We start from the raw sequence: 26,666 nt of genomic DNA on the forward strand, positions 1-26,666 counted from the left end.
TCAAACTCCGTTTTTGCCAAGTGCAGGGGGCAGGTCTGCATATGTGAGCAGGGGGCAGGGATGCACCATGAGCTGACCAGCAAAAAGAACACTCACATATACGAAACAAAACAAAACAACAACAACAACAAAAAAAGAGCCCAAACCAAGCAAAAAAAACAAAAAAAACAAAAAAAAAAACCACCCCGCCCAACCAAAAAAAAAAAAAAGTCACTGCCGGCTCTTTTACGAGCATTTCTGCTCAGCACTTGCTGAGGCTGAAAAACCCGACGTTTGAGCAGCCAACAGGAGTGGAGAAAAGGAACAGCCTTGTTCCATTGTGCACCCAAATCTGCTTCTGCAGAACAGGAGGAGGGTCCCCTCAGGACAGTGATATTTGGGGTCCCTCCAAAACACCCCCACAGCCCCCACACCCCGGGGAACCCCTCCCCTGCTCCAACTGCTTGGAGAGAGATGTTGAGGCTGATGCAACACCTTCCTGCTCTCCCCCCCAGGGGATTTAGGAGTCACAGACCCTTTCCTGCAGCAGGGCAAGTGGAGATGCTAAAGCACAGAATCCTGGAATATCCTGAGCTGGAAGGGACCCTCAGGGATGATCAGTGCAGCCCCTGGCCCTGCCCAGCCCCCAAAATCCCACCCTGAGCATCCCTGAGAGCGCTGTCCAAACGCTCCTGCAGCTCTGGCAGCCTTGGGGCCGGGACCATTCCCTGGGGAGCCTGGGCAGTGCCCAGCACCCTCGGGGGGAAGAACCTTTCCCTGAGCTCCATGCCAGCCCTGACACAACCTCATGCTGTCAAAGAAGGGTGATGGGGAGCAGGGAACCCCGGGTTACCCCTCCACACTTATCACTTGCCAATCTCAGGAGGTGGTTTGGGCTTTTTTCTTGCTCCCAGCCTCTTTTTCCACTGTGGTGTGGGCTGAAGCTGCCCCGAGGAGCCCAGCACAAGTCATACATGAAGTGCCTTCGCTGGCGTGTGTCACTCAGAGGCAAAGTTCATCCACCCACTGCAAATTTCCTTTCTGCTTTTAAATGCTGCTTTAAAAATAAACTCGGGGGAGGGAGGAGATGAACCGGAGCTGGCACCTACCAGGGGACCCAGGCACTGAGGAGGGACCCAGGCATGAGCTCTCAAGAGTTGTAATTGGGTCATTACTTGGCCTTTGTTAGATTTGAATAATGTAGATTTAAACGGTCATGTAAAATCCCCTGTCTTAAGTCATTGTATTTGGTTTTTCAAGTCCTATATCAAGCATCTCTGAGAGCTGACAACAACTTCATGTCTCCTAGCTCAATTTCCACCCATCCCAAAGAATTTATTCTCCCTCCATTTTCACCCTGGGTAAAAGGGGCAAATCCAGAGCATGGGAAGATCCAAATGCCTGCACCTTCCCCTGAGGCGGTTATAGCCAAGAGACCCCACACTTCATACAGCAAACTCCTAAGGAAGAAAGGGAATTTGCCAGAAACAAGGAGCATCAAGAAGCATTTCATTTATTCTGCACATCTAGAAATGCATCTCTTTTCAAATTAAATCAGTGCTCACTCTCTCTCCTCTCCCACCTGATGAACTCCAGGCTGAACCAACCTCAGGCCTGAACTACAAACCTAAAATCTATTTTGCAGCATGGAAAGTATCCAGCTGTTAATTTGGGAGAAGAGGGAATTTGACTCAAAATACATTGCCAGCAGGACATTTTATACATGTTCACTTAAGACAGACATTCCTGACTACAGCTCCAAATGCCCATTGTGAGTGAAGTCAAACTTTAAACTCCACAACTGCTTTGCTCTGAACAAAACTCAGAGTTTTATCATGGAAATGCAGGTGTTGGGCCTTGGCTGGAACAGGGCACGGGTTCAGCATCCTCCAGTGGAGCAGCAGGAGTTGCTCCAGCCCTGCTTGCTGCCAGGGGTTTGGCTCCTACCCGCGGATCCGGGGCTGGAGTGGTGAGAGCGGCGGTGCAGCGGGAGCTCAGCAATGAGCAGCAGGTCCTGTGTGACTGCTCAAGCCCCTGCCCACCCTGCAGCGAGCCAGAAACCCCCTCTGCCAGGCAGCTCCCCGCAGCATATGGTTAATACTCTGCTAATAATCATGGCTGTTAACAGCACCTCACTCCTGCCAGAGCCCCCGGCTGGCACTGGCACGCGGCCGCTCCCAGCTCGGTGCCACCAGCACACCCGGGGCTGCTCTGCTCCCCTGTCCCTGTCCCTCAGAGCAGCCCAGCACAGCCAGGACACCTGTGTGCCACCTTCCCACTGCACAGGTCAGACACTGCCTGGGATAACCAGTAACCATGAGAAATCCCAGAATCCTGCAATACCCTGAACTGGAAGGGACCACAAATATCATCCAGCCCAGCCCCCAACAGCCCCACCCTGAGCATCCCTGAGAGCGCTGTCCAAACGCTCCTGCAGCTCTGGCAGCCTTGGGGACCATTCCCTGGGGAGCCTGGGCAGTGCCCAGCACCCTCGGGGGGAAGAGCCTTTCCCTCATATCCAAGCCCTTGTGGTTGAACAGCTCCCTCCATACACAGCCTGTGCCCATCAAGCTGAGCTGCAAAGCCTTGCAGCCACCAAAGCCCAGCCTAATCAATAGGCTGAGCTGCCCACTCGGGTCTATAGGCAGGATGCTTTCTCGAAAGCTCCTCTCCAGATTTGCCAGCCCATCTGGGCCTGATGCCAGGAAGCAGTGGTGAAGGCAGGCTTACAAATTACCTGCACTTTGGGGCAATTAGAAAAGGCAATTTATCTAGGGGTAGAGCTAAGTGTGCCGCCATGCACACCCCAAAGCATCGCTGGGCCTTTCCTTTGACTCCTGCTCACTTACAGATTCCTTAGATTTTTGCCCTTTTTGGCAAATTACAGTGGCACAAATCTTTTGCTTTGAGTGCTCTGGAGTTCAATATCTACCTAATGGATTTATTTATTAAAGAGGGGATGAGTCTCTTCTTTCAGGACTGCAAGCCCAGTTTGCAGCATCTCACACAACCCTGTCATTTACTGATCCCAGGAACTCATGGCAGGCCATGCCACCTCCTTAAAATTCCCTCCCTGCACAACAAAACACAGTGTAGGGCTGGACCATAGACTGCTGGGGCTGAACACATTTTCTTCCTAGAAAAAAGGAATCAAAATACTGATCTGAAGCAAATGCTTCCAGCTGCTCTGAGTATCTCTACTTTTCCCTCCCCTCTACTCTCCTAGAGAGGATTACTGAACCAATGCTCCACTCCTGTTTATACAAAGAAAAATATAAATACACTTGAAAGAGCAAATTTAGTGGTCAAAAATCCTGTATCCCAAGGACACAAAGAGAGCAAACCATGGAGCGCCTCTTCAACAGACCCATCGACTGTCTAGGAAGCTTTTTCATTTCAGCTCCTCATCCTTGAGGAGAGATGTTAATATTCCCTTTATGCAAAGTGAGGAGAAGGGTGTGCAGAGATGAGGGTCTGTGAAGCAGAGCTGGCTGCAGGCCAGGCTGCCCTGGAGCCCATCGGCCAGTGGATCCTGCAGGGAACAGCTTCCAGTCATTTACTGGCAAACGACATTTGCAGGCCCTGCTGCTGTGAGCAGCCACCCCCAGCACCAGCCTTGGAGGAGCACAGGATGAGTTCAGGTCCTTCCCACAATTACACCAGTGGAACAGTGTTGAACCCAAACTACAATTTTTGGTGTAGATTCACCTCCAAGGACAGAAATATTTGTGTACAGAGGGACCAGGTCAAGACTCCTCCTGGGAATACAGCTCTAGGCATGTAAATGAGGATGGTTGGTTAAATTGGAAAAGAAGGTCTTCGGGTTTTTTAAAACTCTAAATGGTGAATAGGATTTGATTTTTTTTTTTCCTGAGGAAAAAAGTGAAGTGGGAGCTGCTGCAGCCCCTGTCATGGAGCAGATTCTGGGTTACTGACCCAAAGGGCAGTTGATGGAAAGCCCCAGGGCTCCTGCCAACCTGCAGGATCTCTGAGAGGGACAAATAACCACATGAAGCCCTGAACAGATTCCTGGTTTCACAGGACATCACTGCAGCTCCTGTACCCACTTTAAAACATTCTACCAGGAAAGCCCATTACCAGCAATTTAACAGAAACAGTCTCCCAGTAGAAGTATGAAACTGGGAGAACTGGGCCTCTCCTGCAGGAGGGGCTGGAACTGGGCTGAGAGACCCCACCCTCCACCCCACTGCCCCCCCTCCAGCACAGAGCCCTGTCAGGACAGGTACAACCTCCAGCTGTAGAAAAAGGTTTATTTCCCAGGGCTGAACCTCAGCGTGCAGAGGCAGAAAGTGGATGAGCCTCAGCACATCCACAGGTGTCAGAGCCACTGGGACAGCAGGTGACCCTAGCTCTGCCACCACTTTTTGTCCCTTCTCCTCCAAGGGGCAGGAACATCAGCCCAGCAGGGCTGTGGGCTGGGTGACCCAGGCTGGGGTGACTCTCATGGCCATTCCCCCTCCTGGAGCTGTTGTTTCTATCTCTGCAGCACGTTCGCTTATCTCAACAGCAAGACACACGCTTTGAGTGCCATGAGGGTGCAGCACACAACAGAGGAACCCAACAGACAGTTATTTGCCTTTGAACAGCAGCTCTGCCCTCCACGAGTCACCTGCCAAGGAGAGGCAGCACCGCTGGCAGTGCCACAGTGGGATGTGCCAGGGACTAACCCCGCTCTGCTGTGACTCCCTCAGAGCTGTGCACACCCTTCAGGGGCAACTCTTAGGTCCTGTTTCTTTGAAAATAAACAGCTCCTAAATGCAGCTCAAGGTTTCCAGGATACAGAAGAGCAGAGCATGGGGAGCACAAGTGTCCAACTCCTGCAAAAATAATGCGCTGGAGAGCTTGGACACGTTTCAAACTGTGACAAAATAATCTGTGGGAGCAAAAGTTTAATAGTCTGGATCTAGGGAAGAGGAAAAAAGCTTGATTAATCAGCTACTGAAGTTACATCTCTGCACGGCTGCAGAAACAGTCACCCAGTGAGCATTTAAACAGAGAACACACAATTCTATTAATTCCCCCAAAATTTCCCATCCAGAAAAGAAACCTCGAGAAAGCCTTTCCTGCAAGGGAACAACACACATTTGAGGGGAAGAGGGGAGAGGAGGGGCAGAGGCTTTGCTTTAACTTGAAAATAAACAAGTTGCAGCACATGTGCACGCACACAAACACGGCACATCTGAAAGCCATCATGTCCAATTTACAGGCTCACATTTCCTCCCCTGTGTAGCTCCCAGCCCCGGGGCTGTGCAGCCCCCCGGCCGCGCTCGCTCACCATACTGAAGTCCAGCAGGTCACTGAGCTCTTTGTCTGTCCCAACTGCAGCCATTCTCTGCTGCTGCTGATTCATATTCCCACAGACTCAACAGTGGCAGTCCTGGAGAAAGCGAGGGGGAGGGGAGAGAGATATTTTAATGACTACAGCAAACTACCCACCCCATTGATGAATATTTTTAAAAAGACAGAGCAGAGGGGCAAGAAAAGAAAAGCCCTGAGCGTGTCTGCAGCATCCAGCTCTGGGGCCAGAGCACAGTCGGAGTCCTCACACAGCACCCAGCGGCAGGAACAAGCCTTCCATTGACCAGACACACTTGTATGTTAGTTTTTTGCTGCCAATTCCACTAGTTCAGGCCAATTCTGTTCCTGGCGTGTGGCGAATGAAGGAGGGAAAAGAAAAAAAAAAAAAAAAAGAAAAAAAAAAAAAGGGAAAAAAAAAGAGTCAACTCATTTATCAAAGGGTTCAGGCAAGTTATCACTCAGGCGCTTGTCTGGCTCGGCTCGCCCCCTCGCCTTCCCCCACACTTGCTCCCCGCAGGAGGCTCTCTTGTCCTTGCTGAGTTTTGTTTAAAAAAAAAAAAAGTGAAAAAGAAAAAAAAAAAAGTCTGATGTTACAGCTCTTTCCTTCGGGTCGCCGAGCACCTGCAGCTGCTTTTTCAGGGGCTGTGTTTGGGGATGCCCAGCCAGGCCGTGCTCAGTGAGAACTGAACCTCTCCACTCCCAAAAGGGACTGCTAACAAAAAAATCTTGTTTTCGGAGTGTTTTTGCAAAAATAAAGCCCTTCAGGCAACCTTACAAGATAGGTAAATATTATTCTTCCTAATTTTACAGATTATTTTTTTTCAAAAGGGAGATTGATCTTTTTGGCCAGCTTGCTATGATAGAAAAATATTTCTTTGGGAGGGAGGAAGAGAGGCCTGGGATGAGATAAAAGATTCCTTTTTTTTTTTTTTTTTTTGCCTTTTTTTTAGGAACTCATTCATGGTTACAAAGGGCAGCTGGCCAATAAATTTAACTCATTAATCGTAAGGTCAAGAAAAAAAGAAGTAAAAAAAAAAGAAAACTCCACATGATCCAAAGTGTTTGTAGGCTCAACCTCTACATTTCAATGAAGTTTCATAAAAAAAGGCTGAAATCAGCCCAGCATGTAAAAAGCCTTCACGACTATAAAAAACAGCCCAGGAATTTTCTTTTTTTTATTTTTATTTTTTTTTAAATTTATTTTAATTTTCTTTGAAAAGCCTTTTTCAAAGTGTCATCAGTGCATCTGGTCAGCGTTTTTAAAGCCACTTTCCCAACCTTCTGTCCCGGTGCCTCAAGTGGGGCTGGGGGACACGAGCCCCGGAGAAGCCGCGGAAGGAAGGAGGGAGGTAGGAGGGCACATCTCTACCCAGCCCCCCAAACCTGCAGCTCCGAGCAACCCCGGGGACAACGTGAATAAAACCCTTGGCCGCCCCAAAGACAAGGGCCAATATTTTTATTTATTCCACGCACTCTTTTTGACACCGGGACCCCCTCCCAGACGTCCCCGCGCCCCCGGGGTCCCTCCCGGCCCGCACAAAGGCTCGGCTGCCCCGGGACGGGCGCGGGCCGGGGGTGAAGTTGTTCGGGAGGGGGGTCCCGCCGGGCAGCCCCCGCCCAGCTCGGGGAGCGCAGGAAGGCGAAGCGGCCCCAGGAGCCCCCTCCCTGCCGGGGGCGGGCAGCCGCAGCAGCTGCCCCCGCGCTGGGTCCCGCAGCCCCCGGGACGGGAAGGGGCTCAGGGACCCCGGGGGGGCTGCGGCGGGCCGGGGGCTGCGCTCGGCTGAAGTTCGCAGCAGGACCGAGCACCGGGCCCCCCTCCCCAGCCGGGACCCGCGCACCCCCTCCCGCTGGCCCGCACGCCCCCCTTCCCCCGGCCGCGGCAAACTTTGCCGAGGGGACAATAGCGCCGAGCCCGTCCCGTCCCGCTCCGCGCCCGCACCCCGAGCGCTCCGAGCCCCGCCACACCGGCACCCGCAGCGCCGGCACCCCCGGGACCCCCGCTCCGCGCAGCCCCAGGGCGGCGCGGCCGGCTTGGCTTGCTTATTATTTTATTATTTCTAACATTTTATTTTATTTTTTACCTGTTCCAGGCCCGGCGCGCCCGGGGCAGGGGAAGCGCATGAAGGGTGTCGGGGGTCGCGGCGGGGGCGGGGGCGGCCGCGGCGCCCAGGCCCGGGGGCGGCGGCGGCGCCTATTGTTCTCCGCCGCCGGCGGATACAATGTAGCGAAGCGGCGCGATCGCCCCGCACCGGGCGGCGCGTGCGCCCCGGCCCGCCCCGCGGCCCCGCCCCGCCCCGCGCCGCGCCGGGCCCTAACGCTGCTGCTGCCGCCGCCGGGGCCGCTGCTGCCGCCGCCGCTCCGCCTCCCGCCGCTGTGCTGCCCGCCCGCCCCACGCTCTCCGCATAGTTCCCCCCGCCGGGGCGGCAGCGGCGGCGTCTCCCCCCCGCAGCCCCCCCGGCGCCCGCCTCTGCTGCCTCCCCCCGCACGCCCTCACGACTCGCGGCCTCACGCCCCGCCCCCGCCGTATCCCTCCGCCGCCCGTCCGAGCAGCGAGGGGCGGGGGGGTGATGGAGCCCCGCGCGCGCCCCGCGGCACCGGAACGCGCGTGGCCGCACCGGGGGCGGTGGAACGGGGGGATGGCGGCGCGCCGGGGGCACCGCCGGGGCGCGGACTATATTTCCTAGCGGATGGGGACATGTGCGCGGAGCTGCGGCGACGCTGACGACACGGGAGCTCCGCGAGATGGAATGATAAGGCAGCGGGACCTCGGCCAATCAGAAGGCTCCGTTGTTGTGATTGGCAGACGATACAGCCATCCAGAGCGCGGACTGTGGCGGTCCCCGCCCACCGAGCGCGGGGGCGGGGCCCGGGGGCGGCCGCTGGTTGCCGTCGCCGCCCGCAGCTCCCGCCGCGCTGCCGGCGGGGCCCCCGGCGGGGCCGGGCGGGCAGGGTCGGGGTCCCGGGGGTCCCGCTGCGGAGCCCCCGCCCGGCAGCTGCTGCCTCGAGCGGCGCCCCCTGGGACCATCGCCGAGGGGCGGGAGGGGCCCGGCGGGACCTGCGTGGCTGCCGTGGCCCCGCCGCGCCGCCCCCTCGGGGTGCCCCGGGGGCCCGTTCCGCCGTGTCGGGGCAGCCCCGCTGTGGGATCACCCGGCAGGGCTGAGGCCTGGAGCGGCCTGCGCGGCTGCCACCCGGCCCCGGACGGGCCCTGCAGTGCAGCGGGACTGGGATGGAGAGTCCGTGTGTGACACCCCGGGGTGTCTCGGGATGGGTTGGGTGAGGAGCGGCCTCAAATTTTGTCTCGTTTCCCCCCTGCCCTGGCAGGGACACCTCCCACTGTCCCAGGCTGCTCCAGCCCCAATGTCCAGCCTGGCCTGGGACACTGCCAGGGATCCAGGGGCAGCCACAGCTGCTCTGGGCACCCTGTGCCAGGGCTCCCCACCCTCCCAGGGAACAATTCCTGCCCAATATCCCATCCAGCCCTGCCCTCTGCCAGTGGCAGCCATTCCCTGGCTCCTGTCCCTCCATCCCTTGTCCCCAGTCCCTCTCCAGCTCTCCTGGAGCCCCTTCAGGCCCTGCCAGGGGCTCTGAGCTCTCCCTGGATCCTTCTCTTCTCCAGGTGAGCACCCCCAGCTGTCCCAGGCTGTCCCCAGAGCAGAGGGGCTCCAGCCCTTGCAGCATCTCCGTGGTTCCTCTGCACTGGCTCCAGCAGCTCCACGTCCTCCTGCTGCTGTTCCCAGGGCTGGGGCAGCTCTGCAGGTGGGGTCTCACCTGAGCAGGCAGAGGGGCAGAATCCCCCCCTCCCCTGCTGCCCACACTGGGGGCTCAGCCCAGCACAGGGGGGTTTCTGGGGTCAGTGCCCATGGCTGGGGCAGCTTGAGCCTCTCCCCCACCAACACCCCAAATCCTTCTCCCCAGGGCTACTCCTGATCTATTTTTTATCCAGCCTGTGTTTTTACTTGGGATTGCCCTGACCCATGTGCAGAACCCTGCACTTGAACTTCATGGTTTTGCCACAATCTCACCTCTCCAGCCCATGCAGGTCCCTGTGGTTCCCCATCCCTTCTCTCCAGCATGTGACCCCAGCTCTGTCACCAGCTGTCCTGGGTCCCACTGTCCATGTCACAGACATAACTTCACACCTCTCATCCTGTTTCCCTGCCCACTTGGCCGTTGCAGCCAGTGCTGGCACTTGGGAGCAGCTGGCAGGTGCTTGGGATCAAAGGTGCCAATGGGGCCGTGGAAAGTGTGTCTGCCTGGCTGTCTGGAGTGGGGCAGTTTGTATCATTCCCTGGGGTCCTGGGAGCTGCTTCCCCACCTCTTCTCCAGTGGGTTTTTAGAGGAGCTGGTGGTGGGTGTATGGATGGAGAGATGGTGCTTTGCCCAGTTACACATGGATCAGGAGGTGCAGGAGAGAGGCACAAACACATGTGCCTCATGGTTGCAGCAGGTGTGGGCAGGGGTTCACCTCATCTCCCTGCATCCTCCCAACACCTTGGAGGAGCTGGGCTGCTCTCCCTGGCAAAAGCTGCTGCTCCTACCCTGCCCAGGCAGCTCCAAGCTCATCAGTCAGTGGGGCTGGGTTGTCTTTCCTTCTGCCTGACCCTTCTGCAGCCAGATCTGGGCCAGCTGTCACCTGCAGCTTTGGGCCATTTGGCTTTTATTTTCTTTTTTTTTGAGTGGAAAGAATTGCCTGCATTTAAGTGGAGTCACTGACCAAAGTCATCTCCTGTCATCAGGGATGGATCATCCCAGGGGTGAGGATGTCCCCTGCCCCAGTTCAGCAAGGATGGGGATGTGGGCTGGCAGCGAGATGCTGGTCCAAGGCACGTGGATTCATGAAATCATAGAACAGTTTGGGTGGGGAGGGACCTTAAACTTGACCTTGTTCCATCCTCATGCCCTGGGGAGGGACATTTTCCACTATCCCAGGGTGCTACAAAGCCCACCCAGCCTGGCCTTGGGCACTGCCAGGGATCCAGGGGCAGCCACAGCTGCTCTGGGCACCCTGTGCCAGGGCTCCCCACCCTCCCAGGGAACAATTCCTGCCCAATATCCCATCCAGCCCTGCCCTCTGCCAGTGGCAGCCATTCCCTGGGTCCTGTCCCTCCATCCCTTGTCCCCAGTCCCTCTCCAGGTCGGGGCAAAGGAAGGTGAGCGTTGCCTCATCACTATTGCTCTGTAAAAAGGAGCCGTTCAGCACTTTCTGCCACATTTTCTCTGTGCCCAATGGCCCTTGGGACTGGTGTCACCCCCAGCACCCCAAGCCCAGCCACTCCCCACCCTGTGGGGCCTCCAGCAACATCATCCCCCTCCTGCTGCTCTCCCCCTGCCTTCCACTCCCGGGGATAACAGGGAGAAGAGAAGATGAAACATTTCCCTAATATAATTATATTCTAATTTTGCATGTGTGGCCATAATTTCCCTGTCAACAATTGTAATTAAACCTTTGAGCTTTACTCTCCTGCTGCTGGTGGCTCAGCAAAGCCTGGTAATGATGGGATATTGGGATGATGGGATGGGATGGGATGGGATGGGATGGGATGGGATGGGATGGGATGGGATGGGATGGGATGTTGGGATGGGATGAGATGATGGGATGATGGGATATTAGAATATTTGGATATTGGGATGGGATATTTGGATGGAGCTGGCATGAGCCTTGCTTGTTTTCTACAGGCATCCATGGCCAGGACAGTGTGGGATGAAAGCAGTGAGGACATTTTCCTGCTCTGAGCTGATTTGGTCACTTGGTCTATGTTGAACATAAAATTTGCATTTCACAGAATGGTTGGGGGTGGAAGAAACCTCTGGGGATCATCCAGTTCAACTCCCTGCCAAGGCAGGGTCACCCAGAGCAGGTGACACAGGAGCACATCCAGGTGGGCTTTGGAGTCTCCCTCTCTTGGACAGAGACTCCACAGCCTCTTTGTGCAGCCTGTTCCAGAGCCCTGCTACCCTCATGGAGTTATTCCTCATGGTGAGGAGGGACTTCTGGTGGTTTAATTTATGGCCACTGCTTCTTGTCCTGTTGCTGGGCACCTGAACAGAATCTGGCACCCTTCTCTGATACCCCTTGTTGTTACCTGTATGGATTGGTGAGATCCCCTTGCAGTCTCTGGATTAACCAAGCCCAGTTCCCGTGGTCTCCTCATCAGAGAGATGCTCCAGACCCCAAATCATCTTTTGGACTCTGCTGGGCCCTCTCCAGTAGCTCCTTGTCCTTCTTGTCCCAGAACTGGACACAGCACCCAGCTGTGCCTCACTGTGGCCGAGTTGGGGACAGGATCCCTCCCTGCCCTGCTGGCCACACTTCCCAACGTCCCCCAGGGTCCCATTGTCCCCCCAGCCCCAGGACACTGCTGGCTCAGGGACAGTTTGTCATCCACCAGGACCCCCAGGTTCTTCTCTGCAGAGCTGCTCTCCAGGGTCACTCCCAGCCTGTGCTGGGATTGCTCCTCCCTGGGTTCCTGACCCTGCCCTTGCCCTTGCTGAACCTCCTCGTGTTTTTGTCCACCCAGCTCTCCAGCCAGTAATTAATTAGCCTATTATTAATAATGCCTCCTTCCTGGGCTGGTGGGTGGCAGCATCATGGCAAAAAGTGAGTCCCCAGGCCTGCTCTTGGGGAACTAAGAAGGCTTAAAACTCCTCTGACATTGTGGGGTTTTTTCTTGAAGTTGAGAAGTTCCCCCTTCCAGTTCACAGCATGGCCCCCTCAGTTTCCCATTTCAGGCTATTTTGGTAAGGCAGGAGGAAGCAGAGGGGATGAGGGGATGCACTAAGGGGCACCATGGGGATGCTGTGCAGACACGTCCACCCAGAGGTGACACCAGAGGGGCTCTGGTGACATTCCCCACGTGGAGAAGTCTGGAGCCTCAGCCTCAGGGGCAACCTCAACATGCCCATGGCATCTTGTGAGGTGGGGTAGGGCCATAAAACACAGCATGGACAGCACAAAGCCACAGAATCCTGAGCCCTCCTGCCAGGGAAGGGACCCACAAGGATCATCAGAGCCCAGCTCCTGGCCCTGCACAGGGCAGCCCCAAGAACCATCAAGATTCTCCCAAGAACCCCAAGAACATCTCAAGTTCTCGATGTTTCCATCCCCTGGGCCTTTGGGATGGAGGTAGCAGTTTTCACCATCTTCACAATTGGTTGTGCTGATAACACACAGCTGATAATAAGAAAATAATGCTGAGGTTGTGTCCATGTGCTGGGAGCTGAAATGAAGCAGTTCCACAGTGACTCCTGCAATGCTGAGGGCTGGTGATACCAGGGGAGAAAAGTGTGGTGGAGGCTCCAAAGGCAGCACTGTCCAAAGGAGGGCATTGAGAGCTTGACAGGCAGGTCATCCTCCACAATGTCATCCTCAGCTCTGCTGTACTGAGCAGCTGTGGCTGCCCTGGATCTCTGGAAGTGTTCTAGACCAGCCTGGGTGGGGCTTGGAGCACCCTGGGATGGTGGAAGGCGTTTCTGCTCGCATCAAGGGGTGCAACTGGATGGGCTTTAAGGTTCCTCCCAAACCATCCTGTGACTCTGTCACCTCCCCTGGAAGAGGAGCAGTTCCTCTGGCTGGGCTTTTATCTCTGGTCTCTGTGCCTCAGTTTCCCCCTGTGTGATGACATCAGGGCCGTGCTCTGCTCGTGTGGAATCCTTGGAGAGCATTGTCTGTGCTGTAGGGGGTGAGCCCCCCATCCCTGGGCAGGGCAGCCCTGAACAAACCCCTGGCACCTGCCTGGCCTGGGAGGGGCTGAATGAGGTGTCCTGGCCCCATTCCCAGAGCCAAAAACCAGTCGAGGTCACTGAGATCACCAAGGAGCTGCAGGTCTCATTTGTGTCTTCAGAGCTGCTGGTGCAGAAGGAAAGGCTGAGATTAAGGGGGATGATGGATGGATGGATGGATGGATGGATGGATGGATGGATTGTTCAAAGGCAGCTTTGGGGCAGGTTGTTCTGCCTCTGACCCCCACCTTGGCCTGTCAGTGTCCCCAGGGCACATTCCTGGTTCATGAGGGTCTGGGGAAGGCTCCCTGCAGTCCTCGGCCAGGAGAGCTGGGGGATGCTGGGCTGGTCCAGCCTCTGTACAGTGGAAATGGGTGGGGGAGGCTCTCTCCCCAGAGGGAGCTGTGTGACACCAGCCTCTGCCCTCAGAGCCTCCCACCCCCTTTTACAAAACTGGAATTAATGAAGTACGAGTCGGTGCTGGGCAACAAAATAAGCTTTAGAAAAAAAAATATACATACTGGAGAAAAGTGCCCATTTCCCTGGAATTTCCTTCGAGCTGGGCTGGGTTTCCACCCTGTGATTCCCTGGGCATGATGCTGCCCCTCCAGGGACCCAGACCCTTTTTCCCTCAGTCAGTGACTGGGACACTGATGCCGGGGTCTGGTGGCTGGTCCGGGGCGATGGATGGCCAGGAGCACCCAGCGGGGGGGGCTGCACTGAGCCCCCTGCCCCAAACACGGGGCAGCCCGGGGAGCCCCCTCGCTGTGAGGAGTCTGGTGCCCCCGGCTCTCCCCCAGCCCATGGTGCCCCCGGCTCCCCCCAGCCCCGTGGTGCCCCCGGCTCTCCCCCAGCCCATGGTGCCCCCGGCTCTCCCCCAGCCCATGGTGCCCCCGGCTCCCCCCAGCCCATGGTGCCCCCGGCTCGCCCCCAGCCCATGGTGCCCCCGGCTCCCCCCAGCCCGCTCAGTGCCCCGTGTGCGGGGCACTGCTCATTGCCGGCTGCACTCGCCCCTCCTGCAGCCGCAGAAGGGCCAGCGCTGGCCGGGCTGGGCCACTGCAGGGGCCACTGGCTGGAGCTCCTCGCTGGATACTGGGGACTTTAAGGAGCAGGTTTGAGTTCATATTTGCATTTAGTCACAGTGTGAGTCAGACATTCCAGCCCCGGCTGCCGAAATGCCTCAGCTCTGACTTCTGATTTCCCACTGCAACCTTGGGTTGGTTTTTGATTTTCTTTTTGTTTGGGTTTTTTTATTTTTTTTTTCCCCTCCCCTTTTCTCTTTCCCTTTCCCTTTCTCTTCTTTTTCTTCCCTTTCCTTGTCCTTTGTGGCCAGCCCCATTTCAAGGGCAGGCCATTGGCACTGGGCACAGGTGGACAGGGCAGGGGCATCCTACAAAGTTTATCCTTCCCTGTGGCTCTGGGAAGGCAAGGGAGAGTTAAACCCTGCCAGGTGGAGGGGTTTGAGCCAGGGAGCCCCACATCCCTCCAGCAGTGGTGGGGGGCACAGGGGAAGCCACCAGCAGCTTTTGGCTCCCCTGGCCATTGCAGAGAGGTCCCAGGGCAGGGCAAAACTGGGGGGAGGAGTGGGAGGAAATGGGACAAACTGCCAGAACAAGCCCAGCAGACCCTCCCCTCTGCTTCGGGGTACGTGTCAGGCTCGTGCAGGTTTGTTTGGCCTCAGCAAAACGCCAGTTCTTGATTTGTAAAGTTTTTAATTAAAACTGACCTGGAGCTCAGCAGGCTCGGAGCAGGAGCTGCCTCACCCATGTGTCCCCCCCATTTCTGTCCCCCTGCACCCGAGCTGGGTCCCACGGGGACATCAGGGTGTCCAGCCCAGACGTGGGGGCTGTGGGACCCCCACACCAGGAGCTGGGCCAAGTGCTTTGCCAGAAAGGCGATTTTGTTTTTGGTTTCCTGGATGATGCATTCCACATGGCGTTGCATCACGCACAGCTGTTACATCACTTTAGCCAGGAAATTTAAAACAAGTGGCCTGGGCTGGAAATGGTGGTTTAATTATTATTTATGGAGAACAACAACAACAGCCAGAGAGAAGAAAGGCCTCAAAACTACTTTTTTTTCCCCCTCTTTTTAAAGCCCGCCCATGTCTCACATTACAGGACTTTGTCCCAGCTCTCTCCCAGCCCCTGTGGTGGGAGCAGCCCCCGGGATGGGCTCCCAGGGGGTGACTTTTGGCCTTGGTTTGGCTGCTTTGGCCACACTGTCCCCCTCCCCCCGAGGGTGTCCCCTCCTTCCTGCCACCCCCGCAGAGCTGGGACACCCTCTGTCTCCTGGCACCCAGGGGACACTTCCTGCACCAAAGGGTGAGCACGTGCCACAGGAGCATCCTTGGCTTCCCTTGCCATCCTCCCTTCAGGTGCCGTTTGTCACCAGCAGCCCCTGCCACTGTCCAACCCTGCCAGCTGAGTGTGACAGTCACTGTCCCCCATGGGCACCCTGGAGACACAGGACAGACCCCAGTTCATCCCTGCCTGCTGGGGCTGCCCCACAGGGCATCTGAGGGACGCTGCTGGATCCCTTTCTCCAGCCTATTTCACTCCTTTTCTTCCAGCCGTGGGGACAGAAGTGATGCTGAGAGCATTGTCATCCTCACTGTCCTCCCTGCAGGAGGCACCAGGGACCCTCTTCTTCCTCTCCTCCTTTGGGCACAGCACAGGACAGGACACCAGTGGCACTGCCACCACCCCGGGGGTCCCTGTCACCAGCGCTCCAGGCAGGACACCCCCCCTTCAGCAGGCTCTGCTCCTGGCTGAGTGTGACTGATGGCTGCACATGGCCAGGGCCACGTGTGTCCCCATGGCCGTGTGTGTCCCCAGGGCCAGGGGCTGGGCAGAGGACAGCCCTGGTGTGAACTGCTCCTCCAGAGCCTGCCCGGGGGGTTTGCACAGCCCCCAGCCCCATCTGCAGCTGGGGCAGCCAAGGCGAGGGCAGAGGGATGGGCACTGAGCATCCCCAGCGCTGCCGGGTCCCTGCGGTGGAGGGAGCACGGCAAGGCTGGGGGAGACCCCGAGGGGACAGGAATCCTCACCTGGGACCTGCAGGAGCAGCCCAGCCCCCAGCCCGGGCTGAGCTGGGATGGAAACTCCTCAGCCCCACGCCAGAGAGCCTCGGGGCAGCTCGTTGGAAAGTTCAGGGGGGGATTCTGAGTGCAAACCCAGAGTTTTGTGCAAAGTGTTGAAAAATGCAAAAGCGTTCCATCAGCGGTGACACAACCCCCGTGGCCACCTCCCCTGGCCACCTCCCCTGGCCACCTCCCCTGGCCACCTCCCAAAGCCACCACGGTGCTGCTCCCCCTCCTCACACCCACCAGAACCATCCCCAGTCCCTTTGTCTGCAGGTTGCTGATGGCACCTCTGGGAATGCACCCCAGCCCTGAGGATGCTCACAGGGCTCAAAGAAAGTGGTCCCCAAATTGTCACGTCCAGACGATCTGGTTGTACAGAAATCCCGCCCTGGCTGGCCCAGGTGAGGACCAGGTCCCTCTGCTCTATTTTCCCTGAGCAATGGGAGACCATCCCAGGCACAGCAGGGTTGGGGATCCTTGGGGAACTGCTTGGGGAGTTTGATCCTGCCCAGAGGACTTGGAAAACAGCTTTAAAATCGACAAAAACAATGGGCTGGGGTGCTGAGAGCGCCCTGGGAAAGGTGTGGAGGAGGAAACGCGGCATCCCCGGCCCCAGGTGGGGTCCCCCGGCGCGGCTGCAGCCCAAGATAGAATCCGCCCACGGGCAGGAAACCCTCAGTGCGTGCTCACAGGGCGGGGGAATCTCCTCTGAATGGAAAGAAAAGGCGCCCTCGCCCCCAGAAACCATCTCGGCCCCATCCCCGGGGCCGGGGGATCTCCGGGGGTGCCCCCGAGGGACCGTGTTCCCCCGCCAGGGCGGGGGGGAAGCCTGGCTGAGGCAGCGTGGGGTGGGAGAAACTTAGAAAGGGTTGGGAGAACCTGCTGAGGGAGCCTGGTGTGGGCAGAGGCACAGCAGGAGGCTCTGGAAAAGGGGATGGGGACAGGGGAAGGAGGGAGAAGGAGGGTGGGAGATGGAGCAGGGACAGGGACAGGCTGTCCCAGATGCCAAATGGGGCATCCAGCACCTTCACAGGTGAAAACAGCAGCTGTCACACCTGAGGGTAAAAAGGAAGGGGACAGCACCCAGGACTGCCAGTGTTTCCCTGCCAGCTGGAGAAGTCCCAGAGCAGGGGTGGGTGCCCCACAGTGAGGAGGTGGAAAGTTTTTGCCTGGCTGAGTTGGAGTTTTGGATGTCACTGGGATGTGAATGTGCCATTCTTGGGGCACTTTTCCTGGTTCTTCCAGCTAAACAGCTCAGTGAATTCATCATTTCCATGGGAAAGGATCAGGGAGTTTCAATCTGCAAACGTGCCCTGAAGTGGAGCTGGTCCAAGCTTGGGACACCAGGAGCATGGTGGCCTTTGTGCCTTTGTCTCAGGGGTAAGGACAGGACACTGTGGGGCCTCTTTGGGACCCAGTGGGGGATTTCCCTCCCCTCCCCAGATTTCTTCCCTTAGTGGGTTTTGTGATCTGATGTCAGGTTTCAGCTTCATTTGAGGAGCAATAGAAACCACAGTGAGGTGAGTCTGTGCTCCAGGCTCTGTCCCCAGTCCATGGCAGAGGGTGCCAGATCCCAGTAGCAGCTCTGCTCTAGCAGGAGAGGGCTCAGCCAGGAAAGAGGAACCCAGTTTTCCATCTCAGCCCCATTTTCCATCCTCCTTTCTTGTGGTCTCAGCCCAGGATGGTGTGGGCACTGCCTGCCCCATCTGCCTTCCCTCTGCTGCATCCAGCCCTGCTGGCATTGGGAATGTCCCCTCTGGCTCTGTCCTGTTCCATACTGCACATGTCCCACTGGGTGTGACTCTGGCATGGAGGGAATCCTGGAACATTCTGAGTTAGATGGAACCCACAGGGATGATTGTGTCCAAATCCAGCCCCTGCCCAGGAACCCCAACAGCCCCACCCTGAGCATCCCTGAGAGCTCCTGCAGCTCTGGCAGCCTTGAGGCCGGGACCATTCCCTGGGGAGCCTGGGCAGTGCCCAGCACCCTCGGGGGGAAGAACTTTTGGTGCTGAATACTCCCCCTGTGTGACCCCTGAGTGACCTAAATTCATGGCTGATCTCCTCAGCCAAGGGCCCAGGGCTGGCTGTGCTTCTCCTGGGGACACAGTCCCACATCACCTTATCCCAGAGGGTGCTGGGGCCACAGCTGCAGGGCAGCCCCAGCCCAGCCCTCTCTCCTGGGAAGGGCTGGGCACAGGGTGCTGTGGATGTTCCAGCCCTTGTCCATCCTCCCCACAGCTGCAGATGTGTCTCTGCTGTGTCCTCCCACCACGGCACCGCTTCTCTCTCAGTTCCCCAGGCTGAGATGTTGTGTGGGGGGAACCAACCTCAGCAATCCTGGTAAAATTAGAGACCAGCACCCCGGGGAGCTCAGGTCACTGTGCAGAGAGAAAGGAGCAGCAGGAACTGCTGCAGGGCTGAGCTGTGGCCGGGGGGAGCAGAGCAACCTCCCCGAGCTGTGCCCTGTGCCAGGGCAGGGAATGGGGCTGTGCCAGGGCAGTGGCACAGGGCAGTGGCACAGGGCAGTGGCACAGGGCAGTGGGCAGCACCTGGCTGTGGGCACCTGTTCCGTGGCTGAAGCTGTCAGGTTTCCTCCCTGGCCTTTTGCAGGGTGCTGCCCCTGCCCCTCAGGGTTTTGTGGAAGAGGGGGGCACAGAGAGGACGTGGGATGAGATCCAAAGGTGGGTTAAGGGACACTGAAGGAGGAAGAGGAGGCTGAAGCGATGCTCAGCCCTGGACACAGCAGCACAGCCCCTCTGCCCCAGCTGTGGCCAGGAGTTTGTCACTGGGGGGGTCAGGAGGGGACTGGGCACCCCGGGGCTGGGCTTTGGGGGACAGGGGATATTTAGGATACAGGATACCCTGGTCACGGGCTGGGGGGGGTCCCAGCAGCCCTGCCAAAGGCTGGGGACACCCCATGGCCCCCATTGCACCCCACAGGGCAGGGGGAGCCCCGAGCTGCGGGAGGGGGCTGGGGGAGGGCGCAGGAAGCAGATTAACGGCAGCCACTCGTGAAATGTAGGGCAGCCCCATCTGTCAGGCGGCTCCCGCTCGGATCCGGCTGCGATGCCTCCCCCACCTCCTGCAGCCCCTCCCCACCCTGCTCCCTGTAAACCCACATCCGGGGGGGCTCCGGAGCACCCTCCGAGGGGGAGAGGGAGTGGGCCTTGGGCTGCCAAAGGGGCTCTTACCTTTGTTAAACCCTGGATGTGCCTCTCCTTCCCACGGGCAGCCCCTGGTCCGGGCACCCGCTCGCCTCCAACACCGAGTTTTGGCACCCAAGAGTTTTCTCCTCTTTTGAGATCTCAAAAGCTGGCCAAAAGCTCCAGCTGAAGGATTCAGGGGGTTTCATGGCAGTTTTATTTAAAATCAGGTGTTTAAGGAAGAAAAGAGTCCATTTGGAGATGGGAGAGGTGGAGGCAGAAAGGTGACTTTGGCTGGCCACGCCTGTGGCCAAACCCAGCAGTGCCATTGCTGGACTGGCTTTGGAGCTGCTTCCAAAGCTTTCCATGCCCGGCAGGATTGGAGAACACCCAGGAGGGGCTGGGGACAGATCTGCCGGCCCCAGGAGGTGCCAGGGACAGGCCAGGAGCCCGGACAGGCTGGGAGCTGCCCTGACGGCCCAGCCCCTCACCAGCCCCAGGGCAAACCCTCAACCCCTCGCTGAAACTGTGAGATACAAAAATCCTGCCCCAGAACCTGCCCCTCTCCCACAGAGCATCTTGCTCAGATTCTGAGCAAAACCAGGCAAAAAGCAGCTTGGAACACCCTGGCTCTGCCATCAGCTCTGCTCAACATTTGGCACTGTAGGAAAAGGTGCCACTTTATCACACCAGGAGATGAGTGAAGGGACAAAAATCTGCCTGAAATGAAAATGGACACGTGGATGCTGCCCAGAGTACACAGAGTGCCCAGAGCAGCTGTGGCTGCCCCAGCCCTGGAAGTACTGGGGGGGTTGGACAGGTCTTGCAGCAATCTGGGGTAGTGGAGAATGTCCCTGCCCGTGGCAGGGGTGGGACAGGATGGGCTCTGAGGTCCCTTCCAGCCCAAGCCAGCCGGGGTGCTGTGTGTGGAGCCGGGGGCTGCAGGATGTGTTCCCCGGCTGGGGTTGGCACTGCCCTCACTTTACCTTGGCAGCCTCAGACACCTTATCTTGTCTCTGCATCGAGCTGTGCTGCAGCGAGACTAGTGCCGAGTGCCCCAGCTTCCCCTGCTCCTGCCTGCCGGGGACCCACGGCACCCGTGGGACACCCACGGCACCCGTGGGACAGACACAGCACCCGTGGGACAAACACAGCACCCGTGGGACACCCACAGCATCCGTGGGGCACACACAGCACCCACAGCACCCGTGGGACAGACACAGCACCCGTGGGGCACACACAGCACCCGTGGGACAGACACAGCACCCGTGGGACAGACACAGCAACCGCGGGACACACACAGCACCTGTGGGAAACCCACAGCACCCGTGGGGCACACACAGCACCCGTGGGGCGCCCACCTCACTCAGGCACAGCCCCACGTGTTCATCATGGGAATTGAGACACATGGGGGCAGAACCTGCTCTGTGCAGGGGAACAGGGGCTGCTCCCAATACTCAGATCCCTCCTCCATCCCCATATCCCCCTCCATCCCCCGTGCCCCAGGAAGGAGAGGCTGCCGGCACCGTCCCTGTCTCTGTTCCCCCCTTTCTCTGGTTTTTGGCTGTAGCTCTGCAGGTGCCCGGGCTCCGTGGGTGCCGTGCTGTGGGGCAGCCAGGATGGGCTGTGGGGCAGAGCCTGCTGTTTATCCCTGATCCTGCCCTCCCCCACACTTCCAGAATCAAGCTCTGATGCAAAAATCTTCAGCTGCTCCAGCCTGTTCTCAGCAAGACATCTCTGGGATTCAGACTGGCTGCTCTCTTTGCCTGGCAGTTTATTACCCCAAATGTTGTCATGGTTTTCCCCAGAGCAGTGGCAGGAGACAGGGATGGGGTGCTCAGCAAAGGAATCTGTGAGCCCTTCACCCATGAGCGCAGGGAGGCTGGAGGGTCAGTGCTGCGGGTAATTGCCGCTTTTCCGGGTTCAGCCAGCGCTGGGCAGGGGGACCTGCACCCCCAGCCCTGCCTCCACTGCCGCTGCGGTTCCAGGGCCCCCCGGGGCAGGCTGACAGCAAGATGCAGAAGGCAGGATGTCACCTCAAACCTCAAGAGGAGCTGCTGCCGAGGGGGAGGCGGCCGGGATGCTGGGGGGGTTTCGAGGCACCCAATGTAAACACGGGTGCTCCTCTCCCAGCCGGCTCTTTCCACAGCCCCCGACGTGCTGAACATCCCCAGGGGACAGGGAGTGGCCAGTGGGGTGGGGACACGACCACAGCAGGGCTGTGTGGGGTCCGTGACTGGAGAAAATGCTCTGATGTCCTCGGGGGTCCTTCTGGAGTGGTGGCATGAGGGTGTCCCCCTCTCTCGGGTCTGCACAGCGCTGCGATCTCTGCAATCCGCCGGGAGATGGATTTGACAGCTTTGGGACAGTGGGTGGGGACCCTGCAGCTCCCTAAGCTCCTGGGGGAGAGGGAGATAAATGGGGCAGCTCTGCCCTCAGCTCTCTCTGTCTCTGGGCTCCTCAAGAGCTGGTTTGAGACCAATTTATTGCCCATCACCACCACAAATCCCTTTTGCTCATCCATAATCCATAAATCCCTCCCCAGCCCGCTTGGGGCACGGGAGCCCTGAAAGCTGCACCCGGGAGCTCCGACCACATCAGGGTCTGATGGGACACAGCAAGGAGGGGACCATCCTTCGGGAGTCATCCCTAAATCCCTAAAGCACCCCCAGAGCCCTGCTGGCACCCGCTGCCCCTAATGGGGCTGAGGAGGGTGCTGGGGAGGGGACAGCCGGGGGTGGCAGTGCCCCCTGTGGCCCCACAGGTGGAGGTGTCCCCCACCTGTGCAGGTGCCCTCAGCACCCGCGAGGTGCTCGCCTGCCCAGGGATGGAGCAGCCTGGCTTTGAGCTTCCCGCGGGAAAAGGGGCGATTTCAGCGCTCGCCATGGAGAGGGGGAGCGCGGGGAGGAGGAAGCGGGGTGCGGCGGTGCTGCCCCTCCCGCGGGGAGCTGAGGCTTTGCGGCTCCGCAGGTGCGCGCTGGGGCGGCCGGGGGAGGGGGAGCACGGCGGGGGGGGCACGGGGACCAGCGGGTTGTGTCTGCTGCCTCTGCCACCCTGGCCAGGGCCTGTGTCCTGTTGGCGACAGCTCCACCTGGCCCGTGTGCCCTCCCAGCCCCGAGCCCCGCGCTGGGCAGGGCAGCGAGGGCCGGTCCCTGTGAGTGCCAGCGGGATGCCCGCGATGGGGATGAGCTCAGCGCCGGCTCCCTGGATCCTCAGAGCGCCAGCGAGGCTCCAGCCTCCGGCCACAGCTGCCTGGCCACCCTCGGGGCCACAGGGGGACCATGGCAGGGGGTCCCGAGCCTACGAGCAGCAACTTCGATGGCTTTGAAAGCAAAAAAAAAAAAAGAAAAAAAAGAGCCCTGCATCCCCACGAGCAGCTGTTCTTGTTTGCCTGTCTCCTTTCCTGCTTTTATTCCCTTTTTTCTTTAATCATCTTCCCTCGCCTCGACCGCATCGACGCTAAGATGGAGCCGCTCCCCTCCCTGCGCCTCCCGCAGCCCACACCTCACCTCAGGGGCGACAACGACAGCTGCAAGGGTGGCGGGTGTCCCTTCCCCCTCTCGCACACCCCTTCCCGTGCCCCTCCTGTCCCCAGCCCCCCGCCGCTGCCGAGCCCCCCGAGCCGGGCGGCCCCGCAGCCTTTTGCCTTGACATTTGAAAAATGCCAGGCTGAGCCGGAGCCGGCAGCTGCAGGGTGGCACGCCGCCAACTATTTCGTTTTGGGTGGGTTTCGGTTTGTTTTCCGTGGCGGACGCCGCTGGCGGGAATGGAAAGGGGAAGGCTGAGCCCCAGCCCTCGGCCGCCAGGTTTGGGGCACCCACGGGTGGCTCGGGGGAGGGCGGTGTCCCCACGGACCGACACTGACCCCACGGCCAAGGACTGCTGGCTCTTGGGCTAGGGCATCACCTGCGTGGCTCCCCGAATCCTGCGGGTACCCACGGGTCATCTCCCCACCCTGAGTCCCCATTTCCTGATGTCCCCGTGTCCCCGTGTCCCTGTGCTGCCCAGCGCCAGCCCCGGCCGGGTCCTGGCCCCAGCACACTCGTGGGGCGGGAGGAGATGAATGCACCGGGTGATGCTCCAGCTCTCACGGAGCAGGACGAGAGGATCCCGATGTGCTCAGAGCCCGGGTCCTTGCAGAGCCATGTCACCGGCCAGCCCAGGGTGTCACTGGGAGAGCCCCACCCCACTGGGACCCCGCAGGGAAGAGTCATCTCCTGGCTTGGATGTCCCCGGTCCCTCTGTGGGCCCCGGGGAATGGGCATGGCCCTGGCACAGGTCTCGCCGGGGGCTGTGGCACCGAGGGAAGGGAAAGGAAGGAGTTGTTTTTCCCTGCCCTGTTGCAGGTGGCCGAGTCCCCGGCGGCTGCTGTGGCTCGGGGACGGGATGGCACAAGGGATGGAGACCTCCTCAGTGCCCCGTGCCCTCCTCGGCTGGGGCAGGGCACAGCAGCCGGCAGCAAGGACACCGCTTGGATACTCATATTTTTTATTCATGTAAGCACCATAAATCTGCCTGGCTGCTCTTTCCCTGACAATAGAATTCATTATGATGGAAATATCCTCCGGAGGACTGCAGCTTAATTACCTCCTCATTTGCATTTTTGCATATTAATGACTGCAGAGCTGCTAATTTTGCTGCATTATTTTAAAGGCAAAGCAGCCCCGCTCCTTCGTTGTCTCTGCTGCCATTTTCTGTTCCCTCACCTTGTCCCCTCTAGGGCCGGAGGGGCTGGGGCCGGGCTGGGCGGGTGCCCCCGGGCGTGTGCCCGGTGTGGTGGCCCCGCTCTGTCCCAGTGCCACCCTCGGGACTTCCAGCCTTTGCTCCGCCACCCCTTTGGACCACCCAGCCCCTGGGTGGTGTGTCCCTCGGCTGGGACGCCCCGGCCAGGTGCCCGAGCAGGGTGTCCCCGTGCTGTCCCCGGGATGTCCCCGGCTCCTGGCGAGCGTTGGGGGCGGCGTGGCCGCCTGCGTCCTCCGCGCTCCCGCCCATTGTTCTGGTGGCGGTTTTTGGGCAGCGGTGTCACCGCCTGTTACTTCCACTCCATGGCTCCAACCGCAGCGCCCCGGGCGGGGGCGGGGGCGGGGGCGCTCGGCCTCGCTCGCTCGCCGGCCCCGCACATCCCCTGGCACGGGGCGGGATGGGGAGAGGTCCCTTCCCGAAATATCTAATGGAACAGGAAGGCTCCAGGGCATGGGGGGATGCTGAGCGCTCTCCTGCCTCTCCACGGGGTGCTGTGCCCCTGCTCCAGCTTTCCCTCTGTCCGGGCTGGTGTTTGGGGGCCCATCCCGGCTGCCGGGGTCCGGCTGAACCCCAGCAAGTCCCGGGTGCGCCCTGGCCCCTGCCCCAGGCCCTGCCCCAGCCCCTGCCCCAACCCCTGACCCAGCCCCTGCCCCACTCCCTGCCCCAGCCACTGCCCCACTCCCTGCCCCAGCCCCTGCCCCACTCCCTGACCCAGCCTCTGACCCAGGCCCTGCCCCAGCCCCTGCCCCAGCCCCTGCCCCACTCTCTGCCCCAGGCCCTTGACCCAGCTCCTGCCCCACTCCCTACCGCACCCCCTGCCCCAGCCCCTGGCCCAACCCCTGACCCAGCCTCTGCCCCAGCCCCTGCCCCAGTCCCTGGCCGGGCTCGGTCTCCGCTCCTTTCCCATGTCCCACCCACGCCAGAGGGGCAGAAACAGAACCCGGAGTTTCCCGTGCTCGGCCGCAGCCCGAGGCGTGGCCGCGTGTCCCCAGCGCCAGGTGACCCCGGTGCCACCAAGGCAGGGCTGCCCAGCGGGAGCCAGCCCGGCTGGGGACACCAAGGGCGGTGCGGAGAGGGGCTGGGGGTGTGAGCCCGGAATGCTGAGCCCTGCGACAGGAGGTGGGGTGGGCAGGGACGGGGCTGGGGACAGGGACAAGGGATGGGGACAAACAGGGGGCTGGGGCTGGACACAGGGACAGGGCTGGAGACGGGACTGGGCACAGGGGAAGGGACGGAGCTGGGCACAGGGGCAGGGACAGGACAGGGACGGGGCTTGGAACAGGCTCGGAGATGGGGCTGGGATCGGGAATGGGATTGGGGAGGGGGGACAGGACTGGGGACTGGGCTGGAGATGGGCCTGGGGACCGGTACAGGGATCGAGTCGGGGCTGAAGACGGACAGGGACAGGGACAGGGACAGGGACAGGGACAGGGACAGGGACAGGGCTGGGGACAGGGACAGGACAGAACCAGGTCTGGGGACGGAGACAGGGTCAGGGTTGGGGACAAGGCAGTGCACAAGAGCAGGGCTGGCGACAGCAGGACTGGTAACAGTGACAGGAACGGTTACAGAACGGGGCCGGGGCCAGGACACAGGGACAGACACACAGACACAGGAACCGGGATACAGGGATAGGACGGGGACAGACTCTGGGACAGGACACATGGGCAGGATAGGGACAGACACAGGGACAGACACGGATAGGACATGGGGACAGACACAGGGTTAGGACACGGACAGACACAGGGACAGACACAGACAGGACATAGGGATAGAAACAGGGACAGGACATGGACAGACACAGGGACAGACACAGGACAGGGGCAGACTCACGGACAGGACACGACCGGAAGGGCTCGTGGCGTCACCTGGCGGTCGCTGGGGGCACTGCAGGGCCGCGGGTCCGGGGGGATCGGGGGGCGCGGAGGGACCGGGGGGAACACGGGGAACCCTGGATGTGACTCGCGGGCCCTGCACGGGGGATCCCCCGAGGCCGGGTTGGCTCTGGGTTAATCCCAGACCCTTTCTCAGCTCCCCCCATCCCCTTCACTCCGCGGGGACCTGTCCCCAACGTGTCCCCCCGGGGGACGGCAGTGGACCCAGAAGGGATCCTGGGGACAGGGAGGCGGCTGCGGGACCCCCGGGAGAGGGGACAGCGAGGGGACAGCGAGGGGACAGCGAGGGGACAGCGCAGCAGGGAGGCAGGACCTGCCCGCTAGAGGGCAGCGGAGCCCAGGAATTGGGGTCCCCGGGCAGGACCTGCACCTGCACCCCTCACCTTGTGCCCTTCACCTTGTGCCAGTCACCCTGCACCCCTCACCCTGCACCCCTCACCGTGTACCCCTCACCTTGCACCCCTCACCTTGCACCCCTCACCATGTACCCCTCACCTTGCACCCCTCACCCTGCACCCCTCACCTTGTACCCCTCACCTTGCACCCCTCACCTTGCACCCCTCACCTTGTACCCCTCACCTTGCACCCCTCACCTTGCACCCCTCACCGTGCACCCCTCACCTTGCACCCCTCACCATGTACCCCTCACCTTGCACCCCTCACCCTGCACCCCTCACCCTGCACCCCTCACCATGTACCCCTCACCTTGCACCCCTCACCTTGCACCCCTCACCTTGTACCTCTCACCTTGCACCCCTCACCGTGCACCCCTCACCTTGC

General features: G+C 59.7%; 1 protein-coding gene across 11 annotated transcripts in view; it reads right to left on the reverse strand.

Annotated features, from left to right (window-relative positions):
* TCF3 (transcription factor 3) overlaps nt 1–7,547 on the reverse strand; it is an 82,530-nt gene extending 74,983 nt beyond the window's left edge. For 3 of the 11 annotated variants that reach the window (XM_056512560.1, XM_056512552.1, XM_056512553.1), the window contains exons 1-2: nt 7,380–7,539; nt 5,276–5,377 (exon numbers count right to left, since the gene is read on the reverse strand). In XM_056512560.1, coding sequence (XP_056368535.1) covers nt 5,276–5,350 — 75 coding nt within the window. In that variant the 5' untranslated portion in view covers nt 5,351–5,377; nt 7,380–7,539. Of the gene's footprint in view, nt 1–5,275; nt 5,378–7,379 lie in introns of all 11 variants that reach the window. The other 8 variants (XM_056512554.1, XM_056512550.1, XM_056512558.1 and 5 more) reach the window with 5 other exon arrangements.
* Between the last annotated feature and the right edge of the window lie 19,119 nt (nt 7,548–26,666).

This window comes from Oenanthe melanoleuca, chromosome 28 (genome assembly GCF_029582105.1).
Source record: "Oenanthe melanoleuca isolate GR-GAL-2019-014 chromosome 28, OMel1.0, whole genome shotgun sequence".
Taxonomy (NCBI): domain Eukaryota; kingdom Metazoa; phylum Chordata; class Aves; order Passeriformes; family Muscicapidae; genus Oenanthe; species Oenanthe melanoleuca.